Source organism: Protopterus annectens, chromosome 16.part0 (assembly GCF_019279795.1).
Source record: "Protopterus annectens isolate FY-2018-M chromosome 16.part0, PAN1.0, whole genome shotgun sequence".
NCBI classification, from domain to species: domain Eukaryota; kingdom Metazoa; phylum Chordata; order Ceratodontiformes; family Protopteridae; genus Protopterus; species Protopterus annectens.
The window spans coordinates 619,510,284-619,536,419 of record NC_056750.1 but is presented as its reverse complement, the minus strand read 5'-3'; the positions used below and the strand labels follow the sequence as shown (position 1 = coordinate 619,536,419).

Below are 26,136 nucleotides of genomic sequence, written 5' to 3'. Positions count from 1 at the left end.
TTTGGGTTAGGGGCGGGATAAGTGAGTTAGGGTTAGGGAGCGGGTCAGGTAAGTGTGCGGTAGTGATTGTGTTTGGGTTAGGGGCGGGATAAGTGAGTTAGGGTTAGGGAGCGGGTCAGGTAAGTGTGTGGTAGTGACGGACCTTAGGGTTAGGGTTTGGGTTAGGGTTGTAGGTAGTTGTGTATGTGAGGTTTAGTGTGGGTTTGTAGGGATTTTGGTGTGCTTGTGTTGTGTATGTGGTTTTTGGACGGGGAATGTGTTTTGTTTGTTGATTGTGGTGTGTGAAGTGTATGAGGTTTCGTGTTTGTGTGCCGTCGGTTATTTCGTTGTCGGGCATGTGGGATTTCGTGTTTTTGTACTGTCGGTTATGTGGTTTCGGTTATTGCGTTGTCGGTGTTTTGGTGTTTCGTTTATGTGAGGTAGAACCATATAGATATATATATATATATATATATATATATATATATATATATATATATATATATATACATATACATATACACACACACACACACACGCATATATATATATATATATATATATATATATATATACATATACATATATGAGAGAGGTCTAATCCAGTTTCAGCTTTTTTTTTATTTTTTCTCCTTCTGGGATCTTAAATCCAATATGGTTCCATCCTTGTTGATACTATGCTCTAGGTAAAACAGTAACTTATGGAACATCTCATGAATGGTCAGTTCTATTTACCAGCAGACTTTGCAGTTGCTGGGCACCTCCTCAGTGGTGGGGGAAGGGGTCTAAGAGCAGTTTATCTTATTCTAATACTATTGTTAGAGGTTTGTCAAATCAACAAAACCTTGTGTGCCACATCTATGTAGCCAGTAAGTCAGATGCGTAACAGTGTGGGATGAAGAATCACAAGGACTAGTATTATTACTATTGTTACTCCCTCTGCTACAGCTATATTATGACTGCTGTTACTGCCTCTGCTACAAGCAGTGGTCCTCTTAAAATTCAAACACAGCTTTTACTGTACTAAAAACAAAATCAGATTGTGGGTACACAGAATAATGTCAGGATGAAAGATTAAGCTATAATCTATGCAAAAGGGGTTGAGCTGCCCAATATTTCCCCAAGCATGCTGGAGTCAGACCAGAAGACCGTAAGTCCATGTGGTCAAGCAAAAGCAGAAATGGGTAAATACTGTACAACTCTCACTCTTAGCACTGGTTATTGCAATTACACCTTAGCAAACTTTTTACACATATATACCTTTTCAATTTGTTGCTTACATTCTGTAGTGATAGCACATTACTTATAATGCATTGCCCTTTTACATTTAAGACCCTTTCAGAATTAAACCAGGAGAGAGAAGCAGTGAGTGCTTCTGAGTGGGCAGAGTCATATTAAAGCTTATAAATAATATCAGCTTATTTTGCATTACTTTAGTGTTCTGAAGAAAAATGCACTGGAGATCACAGGAAAATGATGACTAATTTGCACAACCCATCAATGTTAGTTCTAGAAGGAAAACTCTCCTAATTTAATTTTTAGTAGATCTAGTAACTATTATCAAAGCGCTATATTTTTCACTTGGCCCAGTTCCAAAAGAGTTGTTCTCATTCTAAGTGGCCACCTATACTGACAGCAAGCTAAGAGGAGGTGTTTGGAATCTGGCCCCTGGTCTAAGCCTTTTTATAAATAGGCTTTTCACCAAAGTAAGTCATTTACAGTAGGGAGCAAGTCTTTCGGAACCAGTGCAGACTTAAACTGAGAGCAACTCTTTTGGAAACTGGCCCAATGTGCTTTCCACTTATATATTGAAAAGAAAAAACAATGCATTTCATCCATTAACTTTCTTATTAACTTTTCCATTAAGTTATGTTTTGAATAGCTCATACTTGTGCTACTGAAGTAGATGCTGGCTTTTAATTAAAATAAAAATTTAAGAACGTTGTAGTGGTCGTGTATTTTATCAGTCTATGGCACAGAAAGAAACTGCAGTGGTAGTTTTCATTTCAGATTGTGAACATACTTCACTTGCTAATCCTCATCTATATGTTTTCTACAAGAAAACAAGTCTGGTTTACAAATGGTGCACATTTTCTTTAAGAATCATTAACCTTCATTTGTGCAGGAGGCATTTGCTACTTCACTTGCGATCCTGAAATAAATAATCCTTTTAAAAGTAGCAACATCTCTGTTTTTTTAGTTCCTGTTTCCAAAATAATACACATTTTGCAGCTGTGCTTTGCTATTCCTCTCTAATTTTGTCTGTCAGTTTAGTCAGACAATTAAGGTAGTATGGTGCAAATGACTGGCATTCTGCCAGTTCTGGTTCTTTGACTGTGTTAAGCCCCTATACCAGATAATACTCTCAAATTCACGCTATTTTATTTTAATACTACCATGGACTCTGAATTTGTTAATTTTGGACGGGGACTTCTTTAACCTTACCACTGCTGTGTTAATTCTATAAGTTCTGTTATGGCCTACATTGTTATGCTAAATTTGCTATGGTCCCTTGACTCAGTTATTTCTGCTGATGACACTGACATTTTTAGCGCTTACCTGTATTTGGTTTGATAAATCACTAGTATGAAACAGTGCTTGATCAGGTCTCCTAGTCAAAAACATCAACATAATTTATTTCAACAGTTGCTTACTTGTAACCAGAATGTTAAACATGTTAATTTTGTCAGCAATGAAACAGGAAATAGTTAAGTTTGAAAGATGCAATGACCTTTGATCATTTTGTCCTGCATGGATTAGTTTGTGTTTATACTATGTTTACTGTTAAGTTATATCAAAGATTCATTCAGTATTAATTTTGGGTGGACACATTAATGCACCGTACCCTAATTTGTTGGCTCTTCTAGCTAATATTGATGCTAATATTGTTTATTTTTGTCAACACACTACAGGTGTAATGTTAACAAGTCTGGAGTACTTGTTAATTTTACTGTTTTCACTGAATGTGCATTTATATTTGGAAGCAAAAATTGTGTTCCAGCTTGTTAAAGCTTTGCTTAATTTGTGTAAGCTTGACTACATGAATTGTCGAGTGTGATTGACTGGATAACCCAAATCTGAGGTACAAATGCAAAGTTGGTAAAGGTGTGGATGGCGGCATGAGAAGACCAAGGAAATGTCCGGATAGATCTTGATAACAGAATGAATGGGTAAAATGAATGTTGGTGTGGAAGGACGTTGGTCAGCTTTGCTGCATAGTTGCTGTACAGAAGCTTGTAAGAAAAATGTAGCTAGAAGCTAATCTCCCTGCCTGCCATTTGACATAAAGGCCTAATTTGTACAACTTCTACCCAAAGAGAGAAGATAAGTAAATATTGGGGGAAAGGAAAGGGTTACTGGAGGTAAATGCGGAGCAGTGGATGCTAATAAGGAAGGGTCAGAGAGAGAATAGTTATTGGGGCAGGGGAGAAATGGAGAAAACTGATTGTGGATTTGATGTTGATACAAAACCCATCATTATTCTGTTGCAGTACAGTCCTCATAACTGATCCCCTAATTTAAAGCTTTCTGGAAGCCCCAAATATTACCACCAGTCAAGTAAAAAAAACCCCATGCCTCTGCCTAATTTTCCTGGATTAGACATTACACATACTGTTAAATCATGTACTTGCTGATGAAGTAATTCTATTCTGTTTCATTGATCCATGCATACCAGTTACAGCATTCTGAACAAAGTGTTCCTGTCAGAGCAGCCAGTAACTGTTACAGCCTGACATGTCTGTCAGTGCATTCCTTAATGGTCATAGGCTGACACTCCTGTCAGTGCATTCCTTAATTGCTATAGGCTGACACTTCTATCAGTGCATTGTTTAATGGTCAGTGGCTAATACTCTAGTCAGTGGATTCTTTAATGGATAGAGAATGACACCCCTGTCAGTGCATTCCTTAATGGTCAGAGGTTGACATTCCTGTTAGTACATTCCTTAATGATCAGAGGTGGATCAATTTTCAGAAAGCCGAACTTCATATGGTTGAAACCATTTGATTGACTTTGCAAAAAGATGAGCCCTTTGTATGGAGATAGTGGTACAGTAGTTATTGGGCAATTTACCCTCTTCCCCAATGTAGTGTGATCTTATAGTTGGTATATATAATATGCAGGGGGTGTGCAGAGAGCAAGGGGGCTTGCCCCCTCCCTTTGCAAAAACTCAGATTTTTGTTGTTTTGTCTCGTTTGGCTTTTTGGAAAGTTGATGATATGGTCCCGGCTGGATGTATAGATGTGGACAGTGGGAACTGTATGGGGGTTGCTGTAGAAATACATACATGTGTTTGTGTGTGGATAATATATATGTATAAAATATATATATATGTATAGAAAACTAATTGCGCTGGAATGATTTCTCTTGATATTGGCATTTAATTTATTAATGTAGACCAATTCAAAACTTATTACATAAAATTCACGTCATAGATTACTTTGTATTTTTATTACAAATAAGAAAACAGGATTCATCAAGTTAAAACAAAAAATGAGTATTTTTCATCCAGTCAATTAAAAAAAATAATTTTTGGAAAGAATCTTCATTCTAAAATGAAATTTTGCAAATTATTCCTATTACAAAAAATGTTGTACTCCTGGACTGCACCTATGTTTAGGTTAGCATATGGGGGGGCAAACCCCTTCCCATTGCTGAACCCTTTACCTGATTAAAAGTTTGCATTCAAAATGAAAACAAATGTCAGTCAGGCAAACGTACAATACAAAACACCAAAAGTTTCCATAGCCCACTCTAGCAGAATAACCTGTCAGGTCTTCTATGATATTCATACATAAGACAAGGCATCTGTTATAATTTATACATTATTTGAAAACAGTTTAATACCTTGTAATTTTTAAACTGAAAGATGGCCCACAGAACTCTTCTGATTAAAAAAAAACAGTATAAAAACTGTCAACAGGAATGGAAATGTTACTTTGAGGGATGCCAACTTAGTCATAATGCAGTCACTACAAGCAAATGCCTTGCAGAATGCACATGGAACTCATCTTGGGAGAGTATGAATAGAAGTCTTAGACAGAATGTCTCAATTTCCTCACCGCCCCGAACATGGGTCAGAGTAAGTCTGGAGGTTGACAGCAGAGCCCACTTGATATAGTGGGCTATGGAAATTAAAAGTTATGTACTCACCATAACGTTCCATCTGAGTAGGTACTTCATTTGTCTGCAACCTGTGGGTCTCGGAATCGAGGTCGGATCCGACCGGCAGCTTTCCAAGCTTCAAGATCCGAGCTCCTTGCTCCTCCCCTCTACCCACAATCCCCTGTCACCACCACACTACCTCAGATCGGTTTTGATGTATCACCTGAAAAAACCTGTAATAAACAGGTTCAGATATTCTCAAGAATCATAAAGATTCTAGAAACCCGATACAGGTTAGCGGGATGGCGGGGGGGATGGTTGCAGACAAATGAAGTACCTACTCAGATGGAACATTATGGTGAGCACATAACTTCTAAATCTGAAGTAGTTACTTCATTTGTTCTGCAACCTGTGGGACAGAGTCCCCAGCTACCTAAACAAAGAAACCTGGGTGGTCTATGGGAGGATATTCAAGCACTGAGCCAAAGGGCCTGCTTCTAGATATCATGTCCAGCTTATAATGAGAAATAAACGTATGAGCAGAAGACCAAGTGGCTGCTGAACATATGTCGTCCAACGGCATCCTGGACCAGAAGGCTGCAGAAGTTGCGATGGACCTTGTGGAATGTGCACGGATTTTGAATGGGGTTGTTTTGCCTGATGCCTTATAAGCCTGAGAAATACATTGACAAATCCAATTAGCCAGTGTCACTTTGGATATAGGTTTTCCCATGTATGAAGGAGCAAATGACACAAAGAGTTGATCAGCCTTACAAACATCTTTGGTCCTGTGCAGGTAAAAACGTAACTGTCTATGTACGTCTAGTGTATGCAACATGTCTTCTCCCTTATTTTGAAAATTTTTGAAAAACACTGGCAGATTGATAGTCTGATTGATATTTGCCACAGATGCCATTTTTGGTAAGAAAGACGGGTTAGTCCTGAGAGACACTCTGTCATTGTGGAAAATAAGATAGGGAGGTTTCATGCACAAAGCTTGGAGCTCTGAAACCCTTTTAGCAGAAGTTATGGCCACCAAGAATGCTGTTTTCCAGGACAGAAAATTAAGGGGTACAGAAGCTGCAGGTTCAAAAGGAGGTTTCGTTAAGGCTTGCAGAACAAAGTCCCAAGGGGGAGTCACGGATTTCACTGGTGGCTTGAGAAGGAAAATGCCACGCAAGAATGTCTTACACAATTTTGTAGATGCTAGAGATCCTAATCCGTCTCCCACATGAAAATGGAATATTGCTGCTAACTGTACTTTTACCGTTGATGTACTGGCCCCTTGTTCAAAAATCATGGACAAAAAATCCAAGACTGTAGGAATCAGAACAGTAAAGGGGTTGAGACCTTGGCTGTTAGCCAAGATAGAAAATCATTTCCACTTGCTATTATAGATTTTCCTGGTGGACGGTTTATGAGCCGCTACCAGAATAGTTTTCACTGGTGACGAGATACCGGGAGTCCTTGCCATTAGTGGAACTGGATCAACCAAGCTGCAAGCTTGAGGTTTACCAGGTTCGGTGTTGGGCACCCCGTTGGGTGTGATATCAAATCTGGAATGGGATCCAGGATTAAAGGGGAGGAGAGACTGTGAGACCGCAGGTATGGAAACCAGATTTGATGAGGCCAGAATGGGGCTATGAGGATAATTTTGCTCCCCAACTGTGCGGCTTTCTGAATGAACTTCGCCATGAGCGGAAGCGGGGGGTAAGCATAGAGTAGACTGGGAGGCCAAGCATGAATCAGAGCGTCTCTGGGGCTCTCCCCTTCTGGGGGAAGAATTGCGAAGAACTCGCTGCATTTTGTGTTTTGGGGGGTAGCAGAAAGATCGCAGCGAGGCCAACCCCACTTGTGGAAAATTTCCTTCGCAACTTTTGGATTGAGAGACCACTCGTAAGGACTGAGAATTACTCAACTCAATTTGTCCGCCAGAATGTTGGATCATCCCAGAATGTGAGTTGCTATCAGAAAGCGGTTGGTGGATATCGCCCATTCCCAAACTCTCATGGCTTCTCGACAAAGAGGGAGGATCTGGTTCCCCCTTGTTTGTTTATATATCAGACCACTGACATATTGTCTGTCTGTATTGCAATCGTTCCTAGAGGTAGAAGGTCTTGGAGAGTCTGCAATGCTAGAAGCACTGCCCTCATCTCCAGAACATTTATGTGCAAGGCGGTCTCCGACAAGGTCCACGTACCTTGGACGTTTCTGCCCAAACAATGCCCCCCCCCACCCTAGACAAGAAGCATCCGTGGTTAACGTGACCTGGGAGGGGGATCACAAAGGGTCTCCCTTGCCTGAGTTCTGGGGAGTGAAGCCACCAAAGGAGGGATTCCCTGCAAACTCTGCTCAGGGGGATAGGAGTGTTCAATGGGTGGAGTAACAGTGACCATTGAACTTGGAGTGTCCACTGTAATATATACATCCTTAGGCGAGCATGGAGAGAGAGGCCAATAGCCGCTGCCATTGAGCCTAGTGCTCTCAGAACTAACTCCACCGGCGGAGCTTTGGTGCAAAGAAGAGCCAAAACCTGGAGTGAGAGGCTGGACAGCCTGTCCGAGGTCAAGAAGGCCCGAGAAGATCGGGAATCTAGCCTGGCTCCTATGAAATCTAATGCTTGCACAGGATGAAGAAAGGATTTCGGTATGTTGACTGAGATGCCCAAGCTGTCAGCAAGAGACAGCACATAGTCTCTCGCGGTACAAAGTTGATGCCTGTTGGTTGCTGTGAGGAGCCAGTTGTCTAGGTACGGAAAGACCCTTATGCCCTGAAGCCTCAGGTGGGCCACAACCACTGCCATGACTTTGGTGAACACCCTGGGGGCTGAGGTGAGTCCGAACGGAAGGACCCTGAACTGGTAATGACTGGCCCCTAGCTGGAAGTGGAGGAACACCCTGGACCGTCTGTCCATTAAGATGTGATGGTACGTGTCCTTGAGGTCTATAGAGCACATCCAGTCGTTCTCCTGCATTAAGGGGAGAATAGATTGTAGAGTGACAATCCGGAATTTTTCTTTGGGGACAAACATGCTCAGGGCAGACAAGTCTAGAATGGGCCTGAGGTCCCTCGTCTTTTTTGGCACTAAAAAGAACCTTGAGTAGTAGCCCAATCCGGATTGGTCTGGGGGGACCCGCTGGATGGCTCTTTTTTCTAACAAATTTGAAATCTCTACTGTCGCCGCCTCTTTTTGATTGGGTTGGACATCGGGGATGCGACCACCTGAGGGAGGACGAAATAGGAAGGGAATTTTGTAGCCTCTGGATATAAGCACCCATCGATCATTCCTGATGGACTCCCACATTGACAGGTGCTTCGTTAAACACCCCCCAACTGCCTCCAGAGCTGGACAGTCAGGTAAGCCCTCAGGGCTGCTGCACGGGTCTCTCAGAGAAAGGCTCCCTAGACCCGAAGTTACGCGGTCCCCCTCTGCCTCTGGGCCGACGTCCACCCTGCCCTCCTCTGCCTCTGGAGGGCGCGGAGTCCGAAGCTGGATAGGACTGCTGAGACTTGCGGAACCACAGCTTCTTTTGCCCCCTCTGATTCCTTGAGAAGGAACGTTGGGGGCTCGAGAAGCGGACTCCGACGGCAGACAGCGTCTTCCCGTCCTTCTTGCTTTGGACTAGTGTATTGCGTACGGTCTTGCCAAAAAGCAAAGAGCCGTCAAAGGGTGCATTCGCAAAGGATGCCTTGAAAGGTTCTGTGAAATTACAAAGACGGAGCCAGGCATGACGTCTCAAGACAACACCTGCCCCGCTGGCCCTTGCAGCTCCCTCTGTAGCATAAGACAGTAGCTGCATGGAAGTATTTGAAATGGACTTGAGAGTGGCCATACGTGTAGAGAACACGGTTTTGTCCTCGACCAACATGGACTCAGGTGGAGCTGCAGTGTACTCCTTGATCAAATCCCATTGCAACCTGATGACATGTGCCATATAATTCAGCGCCCTCACGGAGAAGGTTGCTGAAGCAAAGGTCCACTTCCCTATACGGTCCAGTGCCCAGGACTCCTTGTCCGGTGGGTGGACCGTGGAGCTCTCCTGTGAGAGTTCTCTCTTAGTGGCAGCAGCCACCAACATGGCATCAACTGGAGACCCTTTGGCCCAAGCCTGCCTGTCTGAAGGGGGACTAAGGATTTTATCTGGTCGGCGTGGGATAGGCTCCATGGTGTCGGGATCCTGCCAAGCCCTGGTAGTCAGGAGATCTAACAGGGGATCTGCCGGTGGGGACACCCAGCAGGTAGATGGGCCCACTTCAAATGCCTCCAGAAATACAGACTCATCCGAGGAAGGTTTTTGGGCAGACCACCCCCCCAATACACAACATTTCCATGATGTCGCCAAAGGAGACATCCTCGGGGGGTGACCTTGGGGAACCTTCCCTTTCCTCTAAGTCCGTATCTGTGGTGATGGACTCGGGGGAGTCCATGTGCCTCCTTTTAGACGTCCGTTTACGAGGCACCTCCTCTGTGGGACTGTCAGAAGAGGGCTCGTCAACGGCCTCTTGTTCCTCCGAGGGAACCAACTGGAGGGTCTGAGCAGGCTGTCCCAATGGAAGGATGATTGAAGTTAGACCTGTATGCAATGGGCGAGTGGAGGGATCCAAAGCCCGAGTCGGGGACCTGGAAGACCTCGACAGTACCCTCTCCACTACCTCGAATGCCGAGGGAGAACTACTCTCTTCTGGCTCTGAGAGCGTTCTCCTTGGCTCCGAGATAGGGATCGGGGTTGGAGCCGAAGCCATCGGATCCGAAAGGGAGGTGCTGTCCGACATAGGCGGCGCCAACATGCACCCACTCCCACGGATCCGACGCCCGGCCCATGGCCCTGAGAGCTCAGATCCGAGATACTTGAGGGTATGGTCGGCGTCGAGAAGGCTTGGGCCACCGGCACTGACAAAACCCCGGCTATAAAAGGGCCTGGATCCGAAGACTCCAAAACCCGGATCCGGGTTGAAGAAGGAGAAATAAGGGCAAATATTGAAGCTGCACTCCCCCCCTGTGGAGGGGGGGGGGCAGGAGCACCCCATTTGCATTTGGGTCTGCAAAAACCGATGCATCATCCTATCCATATCGGCGTCGGAGAGAGACCTAGTAGAACTAGAGGAGGTCGTAGAGGCGGGCCTGGAGGGCCGCCTCGATGACCTCGAGGGTGATAAGAGCTCCTCCTCTGGCTCCGGTGAGAATGAAGGAGATCAGAGCCGAGAAGGAGAAGGTCCAGACACCCTCGGAGGCGATTTAACAATTTTTGAAGGCGGAGCCGACGGATGAGGCTCAGCTCGCCTCTTGTGTCTGTGCTTCTCCCTGTGCTTTTCCCTAGAAGGAGAAGACTGAACTTCCTTCGTACTCAAGGCAATAGTGGGAGGTTGAGTCCCAGCCTGAGTCGAGGGAATCAGGGGTGCCAAAGCTACCTGGGCAGCCTGCACCTTGGAGGGAGAGGAGGAAGAGGTCTCCTCCGGGGGAAGCAATCCCGCCAGAATAAGCCTGTTCCTCCTGTCCCTCACAACCCGGGGGTTGAAGGCTGTGCAAACCTGGCAGTCTGAAGACAAATGGACAACCCCCAGGTATATAACGCACTGAGTGTGGCCATCAGCTGGGGAAAGCTTATGGCCACACCCAGTGCACTTTGAAAAAATAGCTTTATGGCCTTCGGCCATTTTGCTAACACACACACTCACACGCCCAAACACCTAGGGGAAGGTTTAACTGAATAAAAACGCAATCCCGAAAACAAAAAAGGGCTGAGAAACACTCTAAATATTCTTTTTAACTTATTAAACTTTTAAGAAAAATCTCTTGAAAAAATTATTCACTTCCCTGTCTAAGCTCAGGAGCTCTTCTTAAGACGCTTGTATTCAAGCCGTGGCAAAAACGATCTGAGGTAGTGTGGTGGTGACAGGGCATTGTGGGTAGAGGGGAGGAGCTAGGAGCTCGGATCTTGAAGCTTGGAAAGCTGCCGGTCGGATCTGAGGTCGGATCCGAGACCCACAGGTTGTAGAACAAATGAAGAAACTACTTCAGATCTTTTGTTGTTTTGTACTGTATGTTTGCCTCACTGTAGAAACAGTGTATTCATAATTTCATAAGGAAAATTTAAGGTCTTCATGAGGATATACTGAAATCACTGTCACCTTATTCTGTTTCATACAGACTACTCAGAGGCGATCTGTGTCCAGCATATAAGGCAGTCTTTGACCCTGCTTTATTGGAAATTCTGCATAAGGCAGTCTTTGACCATGTTTTAATGGAAATTCTGCATATTCATAAGTCAAATGATACATGGATTACTCGCTCTAAAGGCCTTAACTTAGTATGTGACATTAATAGAACCTGATATATATATATATATATATATATATATATATATATATATATATAGCTATATTAGAATATCAAAGTCTTGAAACTTCGAATGTTCTAATATCGACCCCTGTTCAGCGAACTGAGCTGAAAATAGCGAAGCTGCAGAACACCGAATTTTTTCCTAGGGAAAGAATTCGGTTGGCCATTTCTGTGGCTTTGCTATTTTCAGCATTGTGGTGGAAAGTTACGGGTCGGGTTCAGGTAAGTGTGCAATTGTGTGGACGTGAGGGTTAGGTGAGTTAGGGTTAAGGCGCGGGTCAGGTAAGTGTGCGATTGTGACAGACGTTAGGGTAGGGCAGGGGTAGGTGAGTTAGGGTTAGGGCACGGGTGAGGTGAGTGTGCGATAATGACAAACCTTAGGGTTAGGGTTTGGGTTAAGGTAAGTGGATAGATAGTAGTGTATGTACAGTTTAGTGTAGGGTTAGATGTAGGATTTTAAGTGTATGTGTGTGGATTGCTGTTTTTTTGGTGTGCTTGTGTTGTGTGTATGTGTTTCAGAAAAGCAAATTTTTCCCTGAGAAAAAATTTGCTGTTCTGCATGTTCAGTATTTTAAGCGTTCGCTGAATAGGGGTCAATATTAGAACATTCGAAGTTTTAAAACTTTGGTGTTCTAATACAGACCCATATATATATATATATATATATATATATATATATATATATATATATATATATATATATATATATATATATGCTGCCATCTGTGTCTGAGGTCAACCAGAGGCTCTAGTGGGCTCTCCTGTCAACCTCTGGATTTACTATAATCCGTGTTCAGGATGGTGAGGAAATTGAGGCATTCTGGTTTTGCATGATATAGCTGCCTAGGATGTTAGCTTCCCTTGCATTTTCAACTTTTCATGTCCGATGCATGGGCATGCAGTGGGGGCATGCTGGCATATCATTGCACCTGCACAGTTCTTCAGCCAATGTCCTCCACTTTTCACATTAAGAACAATATCTTTTCTATGTTCCCAGCCTTTGCAAAGGACTGAACATGATGAATGTCTAGGAGAGTGCCCTCCCATGAAGGATGGACATTCTCAGCCTTCCCTGCCAGTGCCTCAGCCACTCAAGACACTAACTGAACCTTGGTTGCTTGGGCCATAATAAGGACTTTATCCCTCTATGACATGGCACTGGCTACATTTAAAATATATTTTGCATTGTGAAGTATTTACAGAAAATGCAAATAAATTAATTTTAAAGGTCAGAATGCTAGTACAAAAAAATAATTATATCACAGCTACAGATATTTTCATGCTGAAAAACTAGGCAATTTTTTTTTGTGTCAAGCTGAAAAGAGAGGGTAAATTCAGCTATGTAGTCTCTAAATATTCTGAACCTCTATCTATGCCCTGAGTATTATTGCTTCTAGAGTCTTCAAGGATGACAGCAGGTTCCTTCAGTGAGCTTTCCTTGGATCATTTTCCAGCTTCTGATTTGCTCAGCCTAGAATGCAAGCCAGAAAGGTGGGAGGTTGGCATAATGGTTAAGGTATTTACCTTACAGACACAAGGTGCAGGGTTTGATTCTCACATGGGGTAATTGGCTAGGCTTAAAATGGCCCTCAAGGGCACTTAGCCTAGTACTAATCTATGAGCCTATGAACCTAAATGAAGCAGGAGTGCATGCTTTTTAGCAGAAGGCATGCATCAAAAATGTGCAATGCAGACTGAACCCGTTTGATCCTAAACTGAGGATCTATTAGTAAATACCATTCTGTTTACAAAGCACAAGAAGGTTCCACAAAGAATACAAATAAAGATCAGAACAGTAACAACACTGGCAGCTGAATCTTAAGTCTCTAACATGAAAGCAGCTAAATAAATCTGCTTCATCTGAATTATATTTCGAATGTTGCATTTTGATATTTTGAATGTTCTTGTTCACACTAGATTGTTGAGACTTGATAATCTTAATGCATGTAACCTAACTCCTCCAGTCTGTATTTCTGCACTGTGTAGTGTGGGATCCCAGCTCACTCATTTGACTATTCATCTCCTCCTTGGCTTCACTGTGACTCAGTACATCACAATAAATATTCTAGTCCAAACTGGCAAAAAAAGGCTGCTTATGTGGTAGGAAAGTGGAAGGTTGTGGATTTTGGGACTTAAACTGGCCCAGAAAGTTTACATCTGTATCTATCTTGGAATTCTGCTTCAGAATGCTACCCTATTTCTTAGGGGAGACATTTTAGGGGATGAAGGAACAGCATCTTGTTGCTTCTAAGGAGAAAAGGCATCATTCTTTAAGACAGGTCTAAAGGGGGAATGACCCATGGATCTTTAGTCATATTTCTCAAATTCTAGTTTAGCCTCTTCTGAGTTGAAGATTTTGGGCAAAAGGACAGCTTATAAGGACTTCATCAGCCTAAAAGTTTCCTAAATGAAGGGCTATAATGGGGGACCTGTATAAGGAAGCTCGCTTTAGTGTTCTCTGTCTCTAAAGCAAAGGCCATGGTTTCCTTTGGCTATCCTCTTTGGCAGTATTGTTGGGTGGTGGTGGGTGATTTACCATTAATCATCTGCAGGGGTAGGTATCCCATGCTCACCAGATGTCCTAGGCTATGATGTGCAGGGCAGAGGAGAAACTGCCCAAGCTCAAGATCTGCCACAATGCTGTCATCAAGGGACTCTGAAGACTGATGCATATTGGCAAACGAGTCTCACGTCTCTGCTGGAATGGGAGGTATGCTGTTTGAATCCCAGGTATCTTTTGAAGGGTGGCTACTAGGGGAAACTTCCACTTCCCCCTTCTATGTCAATGACTGATGTCTTGATGTCTAATGCAAGGTCAGCCTCTTACTAGTTAGGAGACAGGAGGTCACCATACAGTGAAATGGCAGATGCCTCCTTGGATGGCAGATTTAGATAGTGAAGGCTTTTGGCAGGGTTGGGCCTTATACCTTACTCTTGACAGGGATCATAGGAGTGAACAATATGAGTCCTTACACTAATTCCCCCATCACTGACATTTTTTTTTGTTAGAAATGAAAGAGGTCTCAAGCTTTTTGGGCTTTCCTCCTGAGGTAGCCACACTGAAGCTTTGGATTATGTGGCACACCTTCATGCTATGGTCCTTTTCCAGGCAATCAAGCAGTCATAGTATATAGTCCTGGCTGTTGATCTTGTGACTGCAAGGATACTTGAAATACTTGAGGTTCTCCAGTAATACTCTTGTGAAGCTTTTCTCTGTTATGTGTTAGAATCAAGCTCCACACCTCTCAACATCTTAGAACAAGAGATCTGGACAAAGCCATATATAAAAGTGGGACAAAGGTTCAGAAATAGGGACAAGTCCTAAATATTGCTCCTACAGATTTAGAAAGTCGATACAATAATAAGTTTTGCATTAGCATGAATTTTCTGAAGGGTATGAAGTCTGAAACTCAAGTGTCTGTCATTATTTTCTAATTTCAGTCTTTAACGATTTCCCACTAATTTGCCAGAAAATCACAATGATATGAAAAATGGACCAAAAATATGAAGCAAAAATCTGTACAGTTGAGAGGTATGTAAGCTCCAAAGTCTGAAAGTGGCAGAAAGGAATTCTGGAAAGTGGGACTGAGTTTGCATCTATACTTGAATGTGATATTGTGAGTTGAACTGGTACAAGGCATGTACCCCCCCCCCCCACAACAAGTCTATGAGACACACAATGTAAAAACTCTGTGCTCCGTCAGGGTCCTTAAAAATGAACTCCTATTTCCACTCAGTGTGGAGAAACCCCTTGCAGTAAGTTTCGGTTGTACCCAGCGGGAATATGCTTTCTCTAACAATCTTAACTACACCTAAAAGAAGCCCTGTGGTGTGACTGCCTCCTGCTTTAGATAAATCAGAGGTATACTTGTTCTTAATCTCATATTGTAACTATTTGTAATGATAAGCATAACTTTAACAACATCTAAACAACTTATGAGGACATACTCCTAAACAACAACTGCAACTAGCTAGATAACCCACACCCAATGTAAATTAGCTCTTATAGATTAAAGATCACCTTAACACTAAATACCAGTCTATAAATAAATATATGAACATCAGTGAGTTGGAAGCATACAAACAGTCTGTAAATCGGCTGTTGGATAGGACTAGGTACAACAGCAGAGACGTTAAATGACCTGAGATCCAAAAAAATAGGAAGTGTATCACTTCTGAAAACCTGCTTCCCTTCAGGAGGAGACAATAAGCTATGACCAAAAAGCGAGTGAGTATATTTTAAGTTATTGTGACTGTGAAGTATTTTTGTGGGTACAGTTTAAAGGCAAGTGTTTCCATTTTTGCATTCTGCAGTTACTATTACAGACCCTTCTGTGTTGGCAGATGAGTTTAAACTCCACCAGAGATCAGACAAGATTCCCTTTAAGCTAGGACCATACTCTGAAGCAATAGTGTGAATAAGGAAACAAAAGCATCAGGATGGCAGCTAATCCACCAAGTCTCTGTGACAATAGGGATAGTTCCCAAGCAAACAAAAACAACAGACAGCCAGTATTAACAAGATGATGTTCTCAGTGCAAAAGAGGATCTCTGTGTGAGGAACACCAGGAAAAATTAAACCTCCAAGATTTTTTAAATGCACAAATGAAAGTCAGCACTGTCCAAACCATGAGCAGACACATACCACTGCATGGCAATGCTACGTTTTAGCTCTTTGTTATCCCTCGTATAATCCCAGTAAAATGATTCCTGACAAACTGCTGCAGTCTGAAGAATAAGGGAACTATGACTGGACTGCTCCAACCAAAGTGCTTCTTATCAAATATGTTCTTTGTTCCCAGTACAAAATTCATACAGACAGCTGACATCCATACTTCAATTTTTTTTCAGAAATGCACATGTCCAGATAACCTAAGACTTGTAGTCCAACACTTTTAGTCTTTCCAAAGACCTCATTACATTGTAAATAACAATGTAGACAAGTTTATCAGCAGTGAAGTTTGTTGTAGAATGGATACCATACTTTTAAGATAGTCTTAGCAACCTGAATCATGCCCATTCTTGAAATAATGGCTATTTATTTACAATTATAATTGGTAATAGTACAAAATCTTTATTTATAGTTATTCACTTACACACACACATACATACACACACACACACACATGTATATGCATGAAAATGCATGTGCTTATAAATACAGATTCATACATACACACACACACACACACACATATATATATATATATATATATATATATATATATATATATATATATATATATATGTATATATACACACATGAGAATGCATGTGGTTATACATACACAAAATACACGAACAAACAGAATAAATAATATAAATATGTATACATATTTATAGGCACACACACATATATATTTTATATAAACACAATACAACACACATGCACATACATGTGTAAATTTATAAAAACACACGTAAATAAAATATATATACATATATAGGCACAAACAGACAGACACAAACAGACAAGTATGTATGTATTATATACATACACGTGGAAATATACACACATTGCATGTGTGTGCATGTGAGTATATATATATATATATATATATATATATAGATATATATATAGATATATATATATATATAGATACATATATAAAGATATATATATATATATATATATTATATATATTTATATATAGGTTTACTATGAAAACACTGAAACACAAAATCTTGAAAATCGAAATCTTGAAACAATAACATTAAAAGATGTTAGCACTTGTCTCTGTGTCTGCAGTGGTGGAGAGTTTTGATATTTGAGTTTTTTTTTCATATTGTACTCTTTCGATATTACAGTCTCAAAATTTTTATTTTCAACATTTTCACAGTAAGCCATGTAACATATGTATGTATGTGTGTGTGTGTATATGTATATATATATATATATATATATATATATCTGTGTGTGTCTGAATGTGTACATATACATAGGCACACACACACACACACACACACACACACACACACACACACACACACACACACACACACAGATATTCACAAACATAAATGTATGTTTGTGTTTATGAATATCCATGTACATTTCTTTTGATTTAGTAGCAGCCAGAAAGTACATTCACTCAATCGTCACTTAAGACACACATTTAAATAAAAAAAAGCTCCTAATGTTACTGAAATCTAATGAACCTATAGCCCAGTAATTGTACTCAACCAAGGAAAAGAAGCTAGTTGCCCATGTTAGCAAAGTCCCAGATGACAAAGGAAGGGGTGGCCATTTACCTTTTCACTACACTTTCTGATGGTAGAAGTCAGCTCATTCACTACCATATCTACGCACTTCAAACTTGGCTCCTTCAGCTTTTGGATCTGCTTTTTCACTATGGCTTCAAAAGCAAGGTCAGGAGTGAAGAGGCCCGTTCTGCATGGGAGATGACGAAGCAGCCAGACAAGTTATGATAAATGAGGGAGGGGGAGGAAGGCAGGATGGAAAAAGCATACAGACATAAAGCAAGGGAGGAAGGAAAAGAAGCGCACAGGAGAGAAAGGATAAAGGAAAAGACATGTGAGAACTAGGTATATTCTGCAGGTTCTCCTGCAAATTCAAACACTAGTCACGACCAGTACACTGCCAAGCAAATGACTTCAGCTCAATGTGTTACAAGTAAGAGATGTGGGCAAAAACATCTTAACAGATGTGGTCTGGCTGCTGAAAGAGCAATAAATCTCAAAAGAGTATCAACAACCTTTAACCCGTTGGTATGTAAGATGTATTACATACACTGGATTATCACCACTATCGTAATATCACCACCATCCTCATCTTCATCATCATCATCATGTTTATGAAAGGCAGAAACAGAGTTGCATGAGTGCCTGAAAGAGATTCCGCAGCATTTTGTTGCCAATGTGCATATTCAGTATTTTAAACAAACTACTATTAAAGGGCTAGTTTAGAAAATGCTAAAAAAAACCCCCTATCTTCTCAACACTGTAGAAAAAAATGAATGGGTAAACAAAGGGACTCATTGTTTTGGATTTTGTGCTGCAGTGTTGTGTAACAGCTTGGCAGTGCATGGATTTGTAACCTATGTTTAAAAATATAATGAGTCATAATTAACATTGCCACACATAACTGGCCACTCCCTCAAGAACCGACAACTTGGTAAAATTGATGTAACATTTTTACAAGGGAAACCTCTCTTTGTAACGCGTACTGCATCTTTCTTGTTAGTTGCAGTTATTAGTTGCACTACAGATGTGAGTATTGCCATCATACTCCTTCTCCAAAACCCATCTGGAGATAGGAAATCTTAAGTGTCCCACGTAATTCTGAGACCTGCAAAGGTGTCTATCTGGCAAATGTTCTAAGAGTTACAATAACAATGACCTGTAGGTTACTAAATGAAACATATAGAAAATTGAAAAGCAAAACATGTTAATAAGAGTCATGCAAGAAATAGAACATCCTTTGAAAAGAGTAACCAAGATCCTTACTCTAATGTCAGCATTATCAATCTTGCTGTTGTACGCCAAGTGTCATTCTTAAAACATCAGTCCATGTCCAATATACTTATACTGTCAAGAAAGTGTCGGTCTGTCGGCTCTTAGAGTAGAACCAGCTATTGGAGGTTGATGGCCGGGCCTCATGGCACATGTAATTTGGCTGAATATAAGACCAGAAACTACTTAAGCAATTCTCATTTGTATAGCTCAAAAACAAGGACAGATCCAAATGACAGGTGATGTAGTCCCATTTGCATGTATCATACATGTTGAGATTTTCTTAACAGTTGATTTATAACAAAAAGCACTGAGTACAGACTATACTGGCTCTCACACTAAATTATACTTTTCTTCAGTCAAAACTACTACATGTTATGCCAAGCTTTGAATGCCAGACTGCTACTTTGCCAGATTACCATACAGAGACAGTCATGCCATTATGCCAGGATTACCTACTTCCACAGTATGGGAGTAAGTATGTATCTTATCTACGTTTTTAGCCATAGTTGCTAAGTGAAAAAGAACGGCTGGGAATAGATTCACCACTTGGTGTTTAAGTGATTTATAGTGACCAGTAGATTAATTTGGATACCTGACCAATGAACTATACAGTCCATGTTGAGCACCAATAGGCCCGACCACACCCATCCTATTACAAATCAGTGTTAAGCTATAGATAACCCTATGTGGTAATACGATTGTCAGGTTACACATCATCACTACCCCCAGTGATGGGGCTTTACCTTCTTGGTGCATTGTCTAACGGTACTGATTAACTCAGATATGACCATGTCCACGCATTTTAGGCATGGCTCCTTGATCTTCTTGACCTGTTTTTTCACAATGGTCTCAAAAGCCATGTCAGGAGTGAAGAGACCGGTTCTAATGTCCAAACAGGAAAATGGCAGTCATTACAATCAAATTAAAATAAGTTAAAGCAAAACACAAAGCACTAATGAAAGCACCAGAAGCAGAGAGGCTAGGAACAAAATCTACTCAGATGATCTAGACACAGTGCAGTAGTTTCATCAGAGGTTGGTGGAAGGAGTGTCTGTGATAGTTGTCACAGCTGGGCTTCACTACATCCATTCCAGCTTGCTAAGTTTGAGTAGTGTGCATCTGATTACTGACATTTGACCCAAGACATTCCCTATAAATGCCTCAATTTATTTTTCAGGAGCAGAGTTTGAGTACATAAGTTAGAAGGAATGCTGTGAGGTGAAAGGTTAGCTGCCACATTTGTTTTTCAGCATCTTGAAACCATTCAATTTTCACTTGTTTACAAAATTCTTAATAAACCAAAAATCATAACAAAAACATGACTGTATAATAACAGTGACAAAATCACAATGCTATTACATGCCTTGCATGATTAATGTTATTTAAGACATAGTGGGCAACAAATTCCTTGTATGTGACTTTTCTAACAATATCTGCAAATGTCATCAAAAATGCAATAAGTTACTTAGATGTAATGCTCAGTTCGACCAAAGTGATTCTTAAATGCTCACATTCAATCAAAATAATTTCTGTAGTAAACAGATGTAGTTTTGGTAACTTTCTAGTCAGTCTTCAGCTTTGGAAACTGGACTCCTGGTTAACAAAATAACTGTGTACAACTGGCTGTTACAGATTCCACTTGTAAAGTATTTTGATTAACAATTCTAATATTTAGTTAAAAATTAAAACTAAATATGAACATTTTGTAAACAGCCAATATAGAAGATGAGTGCTGCATTTTTAAGTGCTAAGTTTTTGAATTTGCAGTCTAGTAATTCACGATGCAAGCTCCACACACACTGCATCAAAGCGCTGCCTTAGAAAGCTGCTGGCTGTGTATATGTATGTACCCTTTTGTCCCTGAATGCAGTGAAAGTTATTGTGACATTTATGGTTGGATGATGAAAGCACAGTGACAAAGAAAAATGCACATGACTCAAAAAACTGAGAAAAAATTCCCCCCTCTGTTGGAACAGATTTCTGAACTGTTACTATAGACCCTGCTATCTGCAAGCATCTCTAATGGATGCTTCAGATGAGACAATTTAGAACTACGCATGACATGCAAATGCAGCAAATACATTTAAAAATTAAATGTTTTATGAATTTGCATTCTTGCATTGTTAGTATTTTTTAAAGGTATTTGAGCAAAGGCATGGTTGTGGTCTTCTACTGTGCCCTAAAATAATTGACGTGCAGCATCCCATAATACTGCAAGCACTGAATATTAGCACTGTAGCATTCCACTGTAGAAGTAGAGAATACAGATTACATAAGACAACAGTAATCCTCTAAGATCTTCTTGCTCTGAAAAGCATATTCCTTAGATTATGATTTTCATTTGCCACCAAACCTTCATATGTCACCTCACAGAGGTATGACTTTATCTGCCTACTCATCTCCACCTCTGTGGAAAGAGAGTGAAGTTCACTGAGCTAAATCCTGAATACATCACAAAATGTCACCTTCTTCTTACTCTGCCTTAAATACATGAATTTAAATGCCTTAAATCCAAACATCCTCCTCCTCACTTCACTACCATTTCAATTACAGACATAAAAACTTACCAGTGCTGACCAGCCTCCCATGCAATGTCTCAGCTAAACACTTGAATAACTTAATTGTACTGTACATTAAATACAACCCCATTTCACACGTCTTCCTCATAAACAAGTAATTAAAGAGTAAACAGGACATACCGCCAAACCAGTTAGTAAAAAACTACAAGAAAAACATAGTCAAGCTAGAGTTTTCACTGTGTGATTCCTTAAAACCTCTTGCAAAAGAGGATAATGGGATATATGCAAATGACACCTTTAGGACATCAGGTTTTCAGTTATATGGCAGCTTTGAATGCCCATGACTTTTTTTCTTTTTAAGTCTGTTATGGACAAATTCAGGCCAATAAAGGCAAACCCCATTAGTTGTGGACATGCATGCTTCAGTCTTCTTATGACCTCATCAGCATAGTATACGCAGACTATGAAGAAGTAGATTATCAACATCACAGTAAGATAAAGAGTGATGTACAAGGTTTTCACATTAGTTTCTTGTGTACATATAGCCTAGATTACCACCTCATACGGGATATTTTAAATAAAAATTGGGCCCTAATAATTGAAGATAGTGGGCTACTGAAAATGTTTGGGGACAAACCTAAAATAACTCACAGGAAAGGCGCCAACCTTAAACCACTTCTTGAAAGTATGAATAAGGTTACACATGACAGGACGAGAGGCATGTTTAAATGTGGGTCATGCCAGCAGTGTAGGCATTTAAGTACTGACCTTCAAGTTAACATTAGAGGTAAACTATATAAAATTTATGGCAAGTGCAACTGTGAGACTAGAGGAGTGGTTTATTCAGCCTGCTGCCAAGGATGCGCTGCTTTTTACATAGGTAAAACTGAAAGAAAGATCAAGCAGCGCATCTATGAGCATCAGCACACCATTAGTAAAAATGATACTACAAATGCCCTTGCAAGGCATATTATTGAGTTTCCTGAACACAAATTTAAATTTGCCATATTAAAACATATTAAAATAGACCAGAGAGGTGGACCTTGGCAATTAAGATTAGAAATGGAAGAGCTCTTTTGGCAAATCAGAACAGCAGCTTATTTACCCCCAGGGCTTAACGAACATGTCTCTGTCAAATGTATTCTTAAATATCTTGCCTTAAGGAGGTAGTTGTTCTGATAATTGGTTTGTAGGCTGGTTTTTCAAGTTAACTATTAACATACATAGAAGTGTTTCCTCTAGCAATAAATTATTATACTTAATTACTTACATATATTCTATTCCTTATACCGTTAGTATATCATCTGAACCACATTAAGTAGTATCTAACTTAAATATTAACTAGTTATTGCTGTACATATGTTTATTGGTTTACACATATAAAAAAGTGTTATAACTACCTAGTTTATCAAGTAGTACTTCAGTTTTCATTATGATCATTGTCAACCATACTAGATACTCCAAGTTTATAATTCTACTTTTTAATATAATATACTGTTAATGAATTGTTTTAAATTTTTGTATTTTATAAGAATTGAAATTAGCCGTTGATTTATTATGCTATGAGTTGTTCCAGTATACTTAGAAATGTGTGCCTATGGTTTCTCTTTAAGAATCCTTTGAGAATATCTTAGTAGCATGCCTATGTTAATTGAATGATTGTTTTTTTACTTTGTATATAAATGTTCTTAATTGGTTTTGTTTTTTGTCTGATGAAGGAGAAGTATTGTCCGCTCCGAAAGTGCTAATAAAACAGTCAGTTATATTTATTTTTTCGTACTGCTCCGTCTCATTTTCGCTGTGCTTGCATGTTTTTATCAATCAAAGATAATGTCTAACATAATCACTAGCTAACAAAAAGCATTATATTTAAAGAGGACCTCAGGACCCCCACTGTCCTGCCAGGATCATTAATAATATGAACACACTAGGCATGAGAAAATTATTGTCTTTATCACTCTGCATTATACAGAGCAGAGCAGGCCAGTATGCCCAGTATGCATTACTTAGCACTTCCGAACACCCAAAAATGAGCCAATATCATTGGTTCTCATAACAGCAGTAACTCTGACTGTTAGAATTATTGTTTATAACTGTAAAACACAGTTACTTTGCAAAATCAATATTAACAGTTATATATGTTTGTTTTGAGAGGTATTCTGGGGTTCTAAAATCTTACCTATGTACTCTGTGTTATGACTACAGGCTACACCATTCTTGAAATGTTTTTGTTCTGTTAGTTTTCTAAAACTGCAGCATTGTTTCTGAAATGTTTGCATATTAATCATCATAATTTCAGAAAACCTTTAGAAACAGACATGGATGGATTTACAATCCCTGTGCAGGCAAAACTCAGGATGTCTGACAGTTTAACGTCTACACATACATCTTGAATAAATTGCAAGCAGCCATAAAAAGCCTCTCTCTCAGTCCCCCACTTGCTGAATCCTTGGTCACTGGCTGCATCTGCAGTGAAGAAACCAGCCACAAGCACTCAAGGACTTTAAAAAGAAAATAAGTTGCTTGACCACTGTCCCTGCGAATGGGTTCTCTCTCAGTCCCCCACTTGATGAATTCTTGGCCATTGGCTGCATCTGCAGTGAAGAAACCAGCCACAAGTACTCAAGGGCTTTAAGAAGAAAATACATTACTGTAGGTGTTAGCTACATTTCCCTCTTGGTCTGCAGCTGTAGAAAGTACCTGGTTTAAAGCAGAAATAACTGTCTCTACTCATGGCTAGGGACAGCAGCTGCACCCCACCCCCATCTGCTGTAAAAACATTTCCCAGTTAACTTTTTGTTTTTAGTTATCAGTAAACCAAGTTAAAGCTCTAGGCGAAAAAAGGTAACCCAGTAGATACACTGGAATTGCCCACTTGTAAAATAGAGGCAAAAAGGTACTTAAACTGCCACTTTTTATCTGCCTCAAACTAGGTATCTACCTAGAAAGGACACAACTGAAATCAGGTCTATAGATCGTTTTTCCCTACTAGATTCTGATAACTCCTAACAATTTGGCTACTTAGACACTTACCCTGCAAACGTTAGCCTGGGGGGTTCTGGCCCACTCCGTTCGCTATGCTCACCTTGCTCCCCTCCCTGCCCCCAGTACCTCTACATTTATTCTTAGCGTTAAACCCACTCCTAATTGCCAGCAATTAGGCTACACCACTAGTCACCCCCTCTCCTTACATACAACACAATCATGCTACTACCTAATATAATAACAATCCTAACCTGCTCACATTACATCCTACCAAGGCTCCACAGTCACATGCCCCAACAACTTCCACTGTACTCTCTCAACACCCTCCCTCAAACATTTACACTATAACTACACAACCCCTGCCATCAAAAACATCCTCCCAATACACACACTCCATTATCAAACACCTAACACACTCAAAAATTAAATATCCCTAAGATAACATAAGCAATTTACTATGTATATAAAACATATCCTAAATACCCTCTATAAACTAGCTCTCGCTGGAGACATCCATCCAAACCCTGGTCCTCCTAAATTCAATCCAACCACAAACCCTAGTCCAAGCAAACCCCCCCCCCCCCGCCACAACTCAACTCCTAGCCAACAAGAAAACAACAGACCTACTTTATAATGTCCCTAAACATCAGAAGCATATGCAATAAAATCCAAGAACTACATGCCAGCATAAGCATATATTCCCCAGATAGTCAAAGGAGGAAATACTTCCACCTGAATACAACATCATTTGCATAGACATATTGTCCAGAAAAGAAGTGGTGTAGTATTGATATTTAAACACCACCTCAGTATTCAACTCCTGAACTCATCTGCCCCTCACCACAACAATGAAGAAATCCGTTATGCCAATCTCAAACTAAACCCAAACAAAACAATCAATATCATAGGATGCTATTTTCCACCAGGGCAAAATATTACACCCCCTACAAAATCTCCTGAGCTGGGCTACTCTATCTCTACCCCAGGAAACCATCATTCTCCGTGACTTTAACATCAACTGGCTATCCTGTAATAACAATCTCCCAACCATTCACCTTAATCTCCATGGGTTCACTCAACTCATCCAATCCCCTACCTGAATCAACAAAACCCTAACAATCATACCTTACTTGACTGGATCCTAGTCAACAAAGCCCCTCACTCTTACCTAGCAGGCTGCTTACCTGACAGTCTTAGTGACCACTCCCCCACTTTCCTAATTCGACACCACACAGTCTCAAGCCCATTATCCACAGGCAAATACGGAATAAGTCTAACTTCAACCTCAACTCCTTCATCTCCTCCCTGCAAAAAATTAACCGGTCACCACTAAAATATCTCAACCTAGATGAGGCTGCCTGCTTCTTCAACAGTACATTCCTCTCCATCCAAAACACCCATGCTCCTGTACGAAATGCCAAAATCAGATCCAGGTGTGCCCCATGGTTACAAAAGACCACCAGAACCCTAATGAAATCCAGAGATAAGGCCTGGGAGCACTGGTGACTAATAAAAAATAACTCAATAGGCAATCATTCCTTGAACTGCACAATAAAGCCAAAAAGCATATACAATTTGACAAATCCCTCTACTATAAATCCACCCTAAACTCTACCAACCACAACCCTAAGCAATTCTGGTCCACTATTAACACTATCCTCCACCCAGGGAAGGCTGATACCCCTCAGCTGTCCATCCCCCCCCTCCAGCAGTATTGCTGATTCCTTCAACAA

At 40.6% G+C, this 26,136-nt stretch overlaps 2 protein-coding genes across 13 annotated transcripts in view; one reads left to right on the top strand and one right to left on the bottom strand.

The window, feature by feature from the left end:
- The window catches only part of CIZ1 (CDKN1A interacting zinc finger protein 1), a 2,016,138-nt gene that overhangs the window by 266,298 nt on the left and 1,723,704 nt on the right, over positions 1-26,136 (top strand). The window lies entirely within an intron of this gene.
- DNM1 (dynamin 1) overlaps positions 1-26,136 on the bottom strand; it is a 1,092,771-nt gene that overhangs the window by 509,815 nt on the left and 556,820 nt on the right. For 10 of the 11 annotated variants that reach the window (XM_044058867.1, XM_044058871.1, XM_044058872.1 and 7 more), the window contains exon 10: positions 19,643-19,781. In XM_044058867.1, coding sequence (XP_043914802.1) covers positions 19,643-19,781 — 139 coding nt within the window. Of the gene's footprint in view, positions 1-17,675; positions 17,815-19,642; positions 19,782-26,136 lie in introns of all 11 variants that reach the window. The other variant, XM_044058862.1, reaches the window with a different exon arrangement.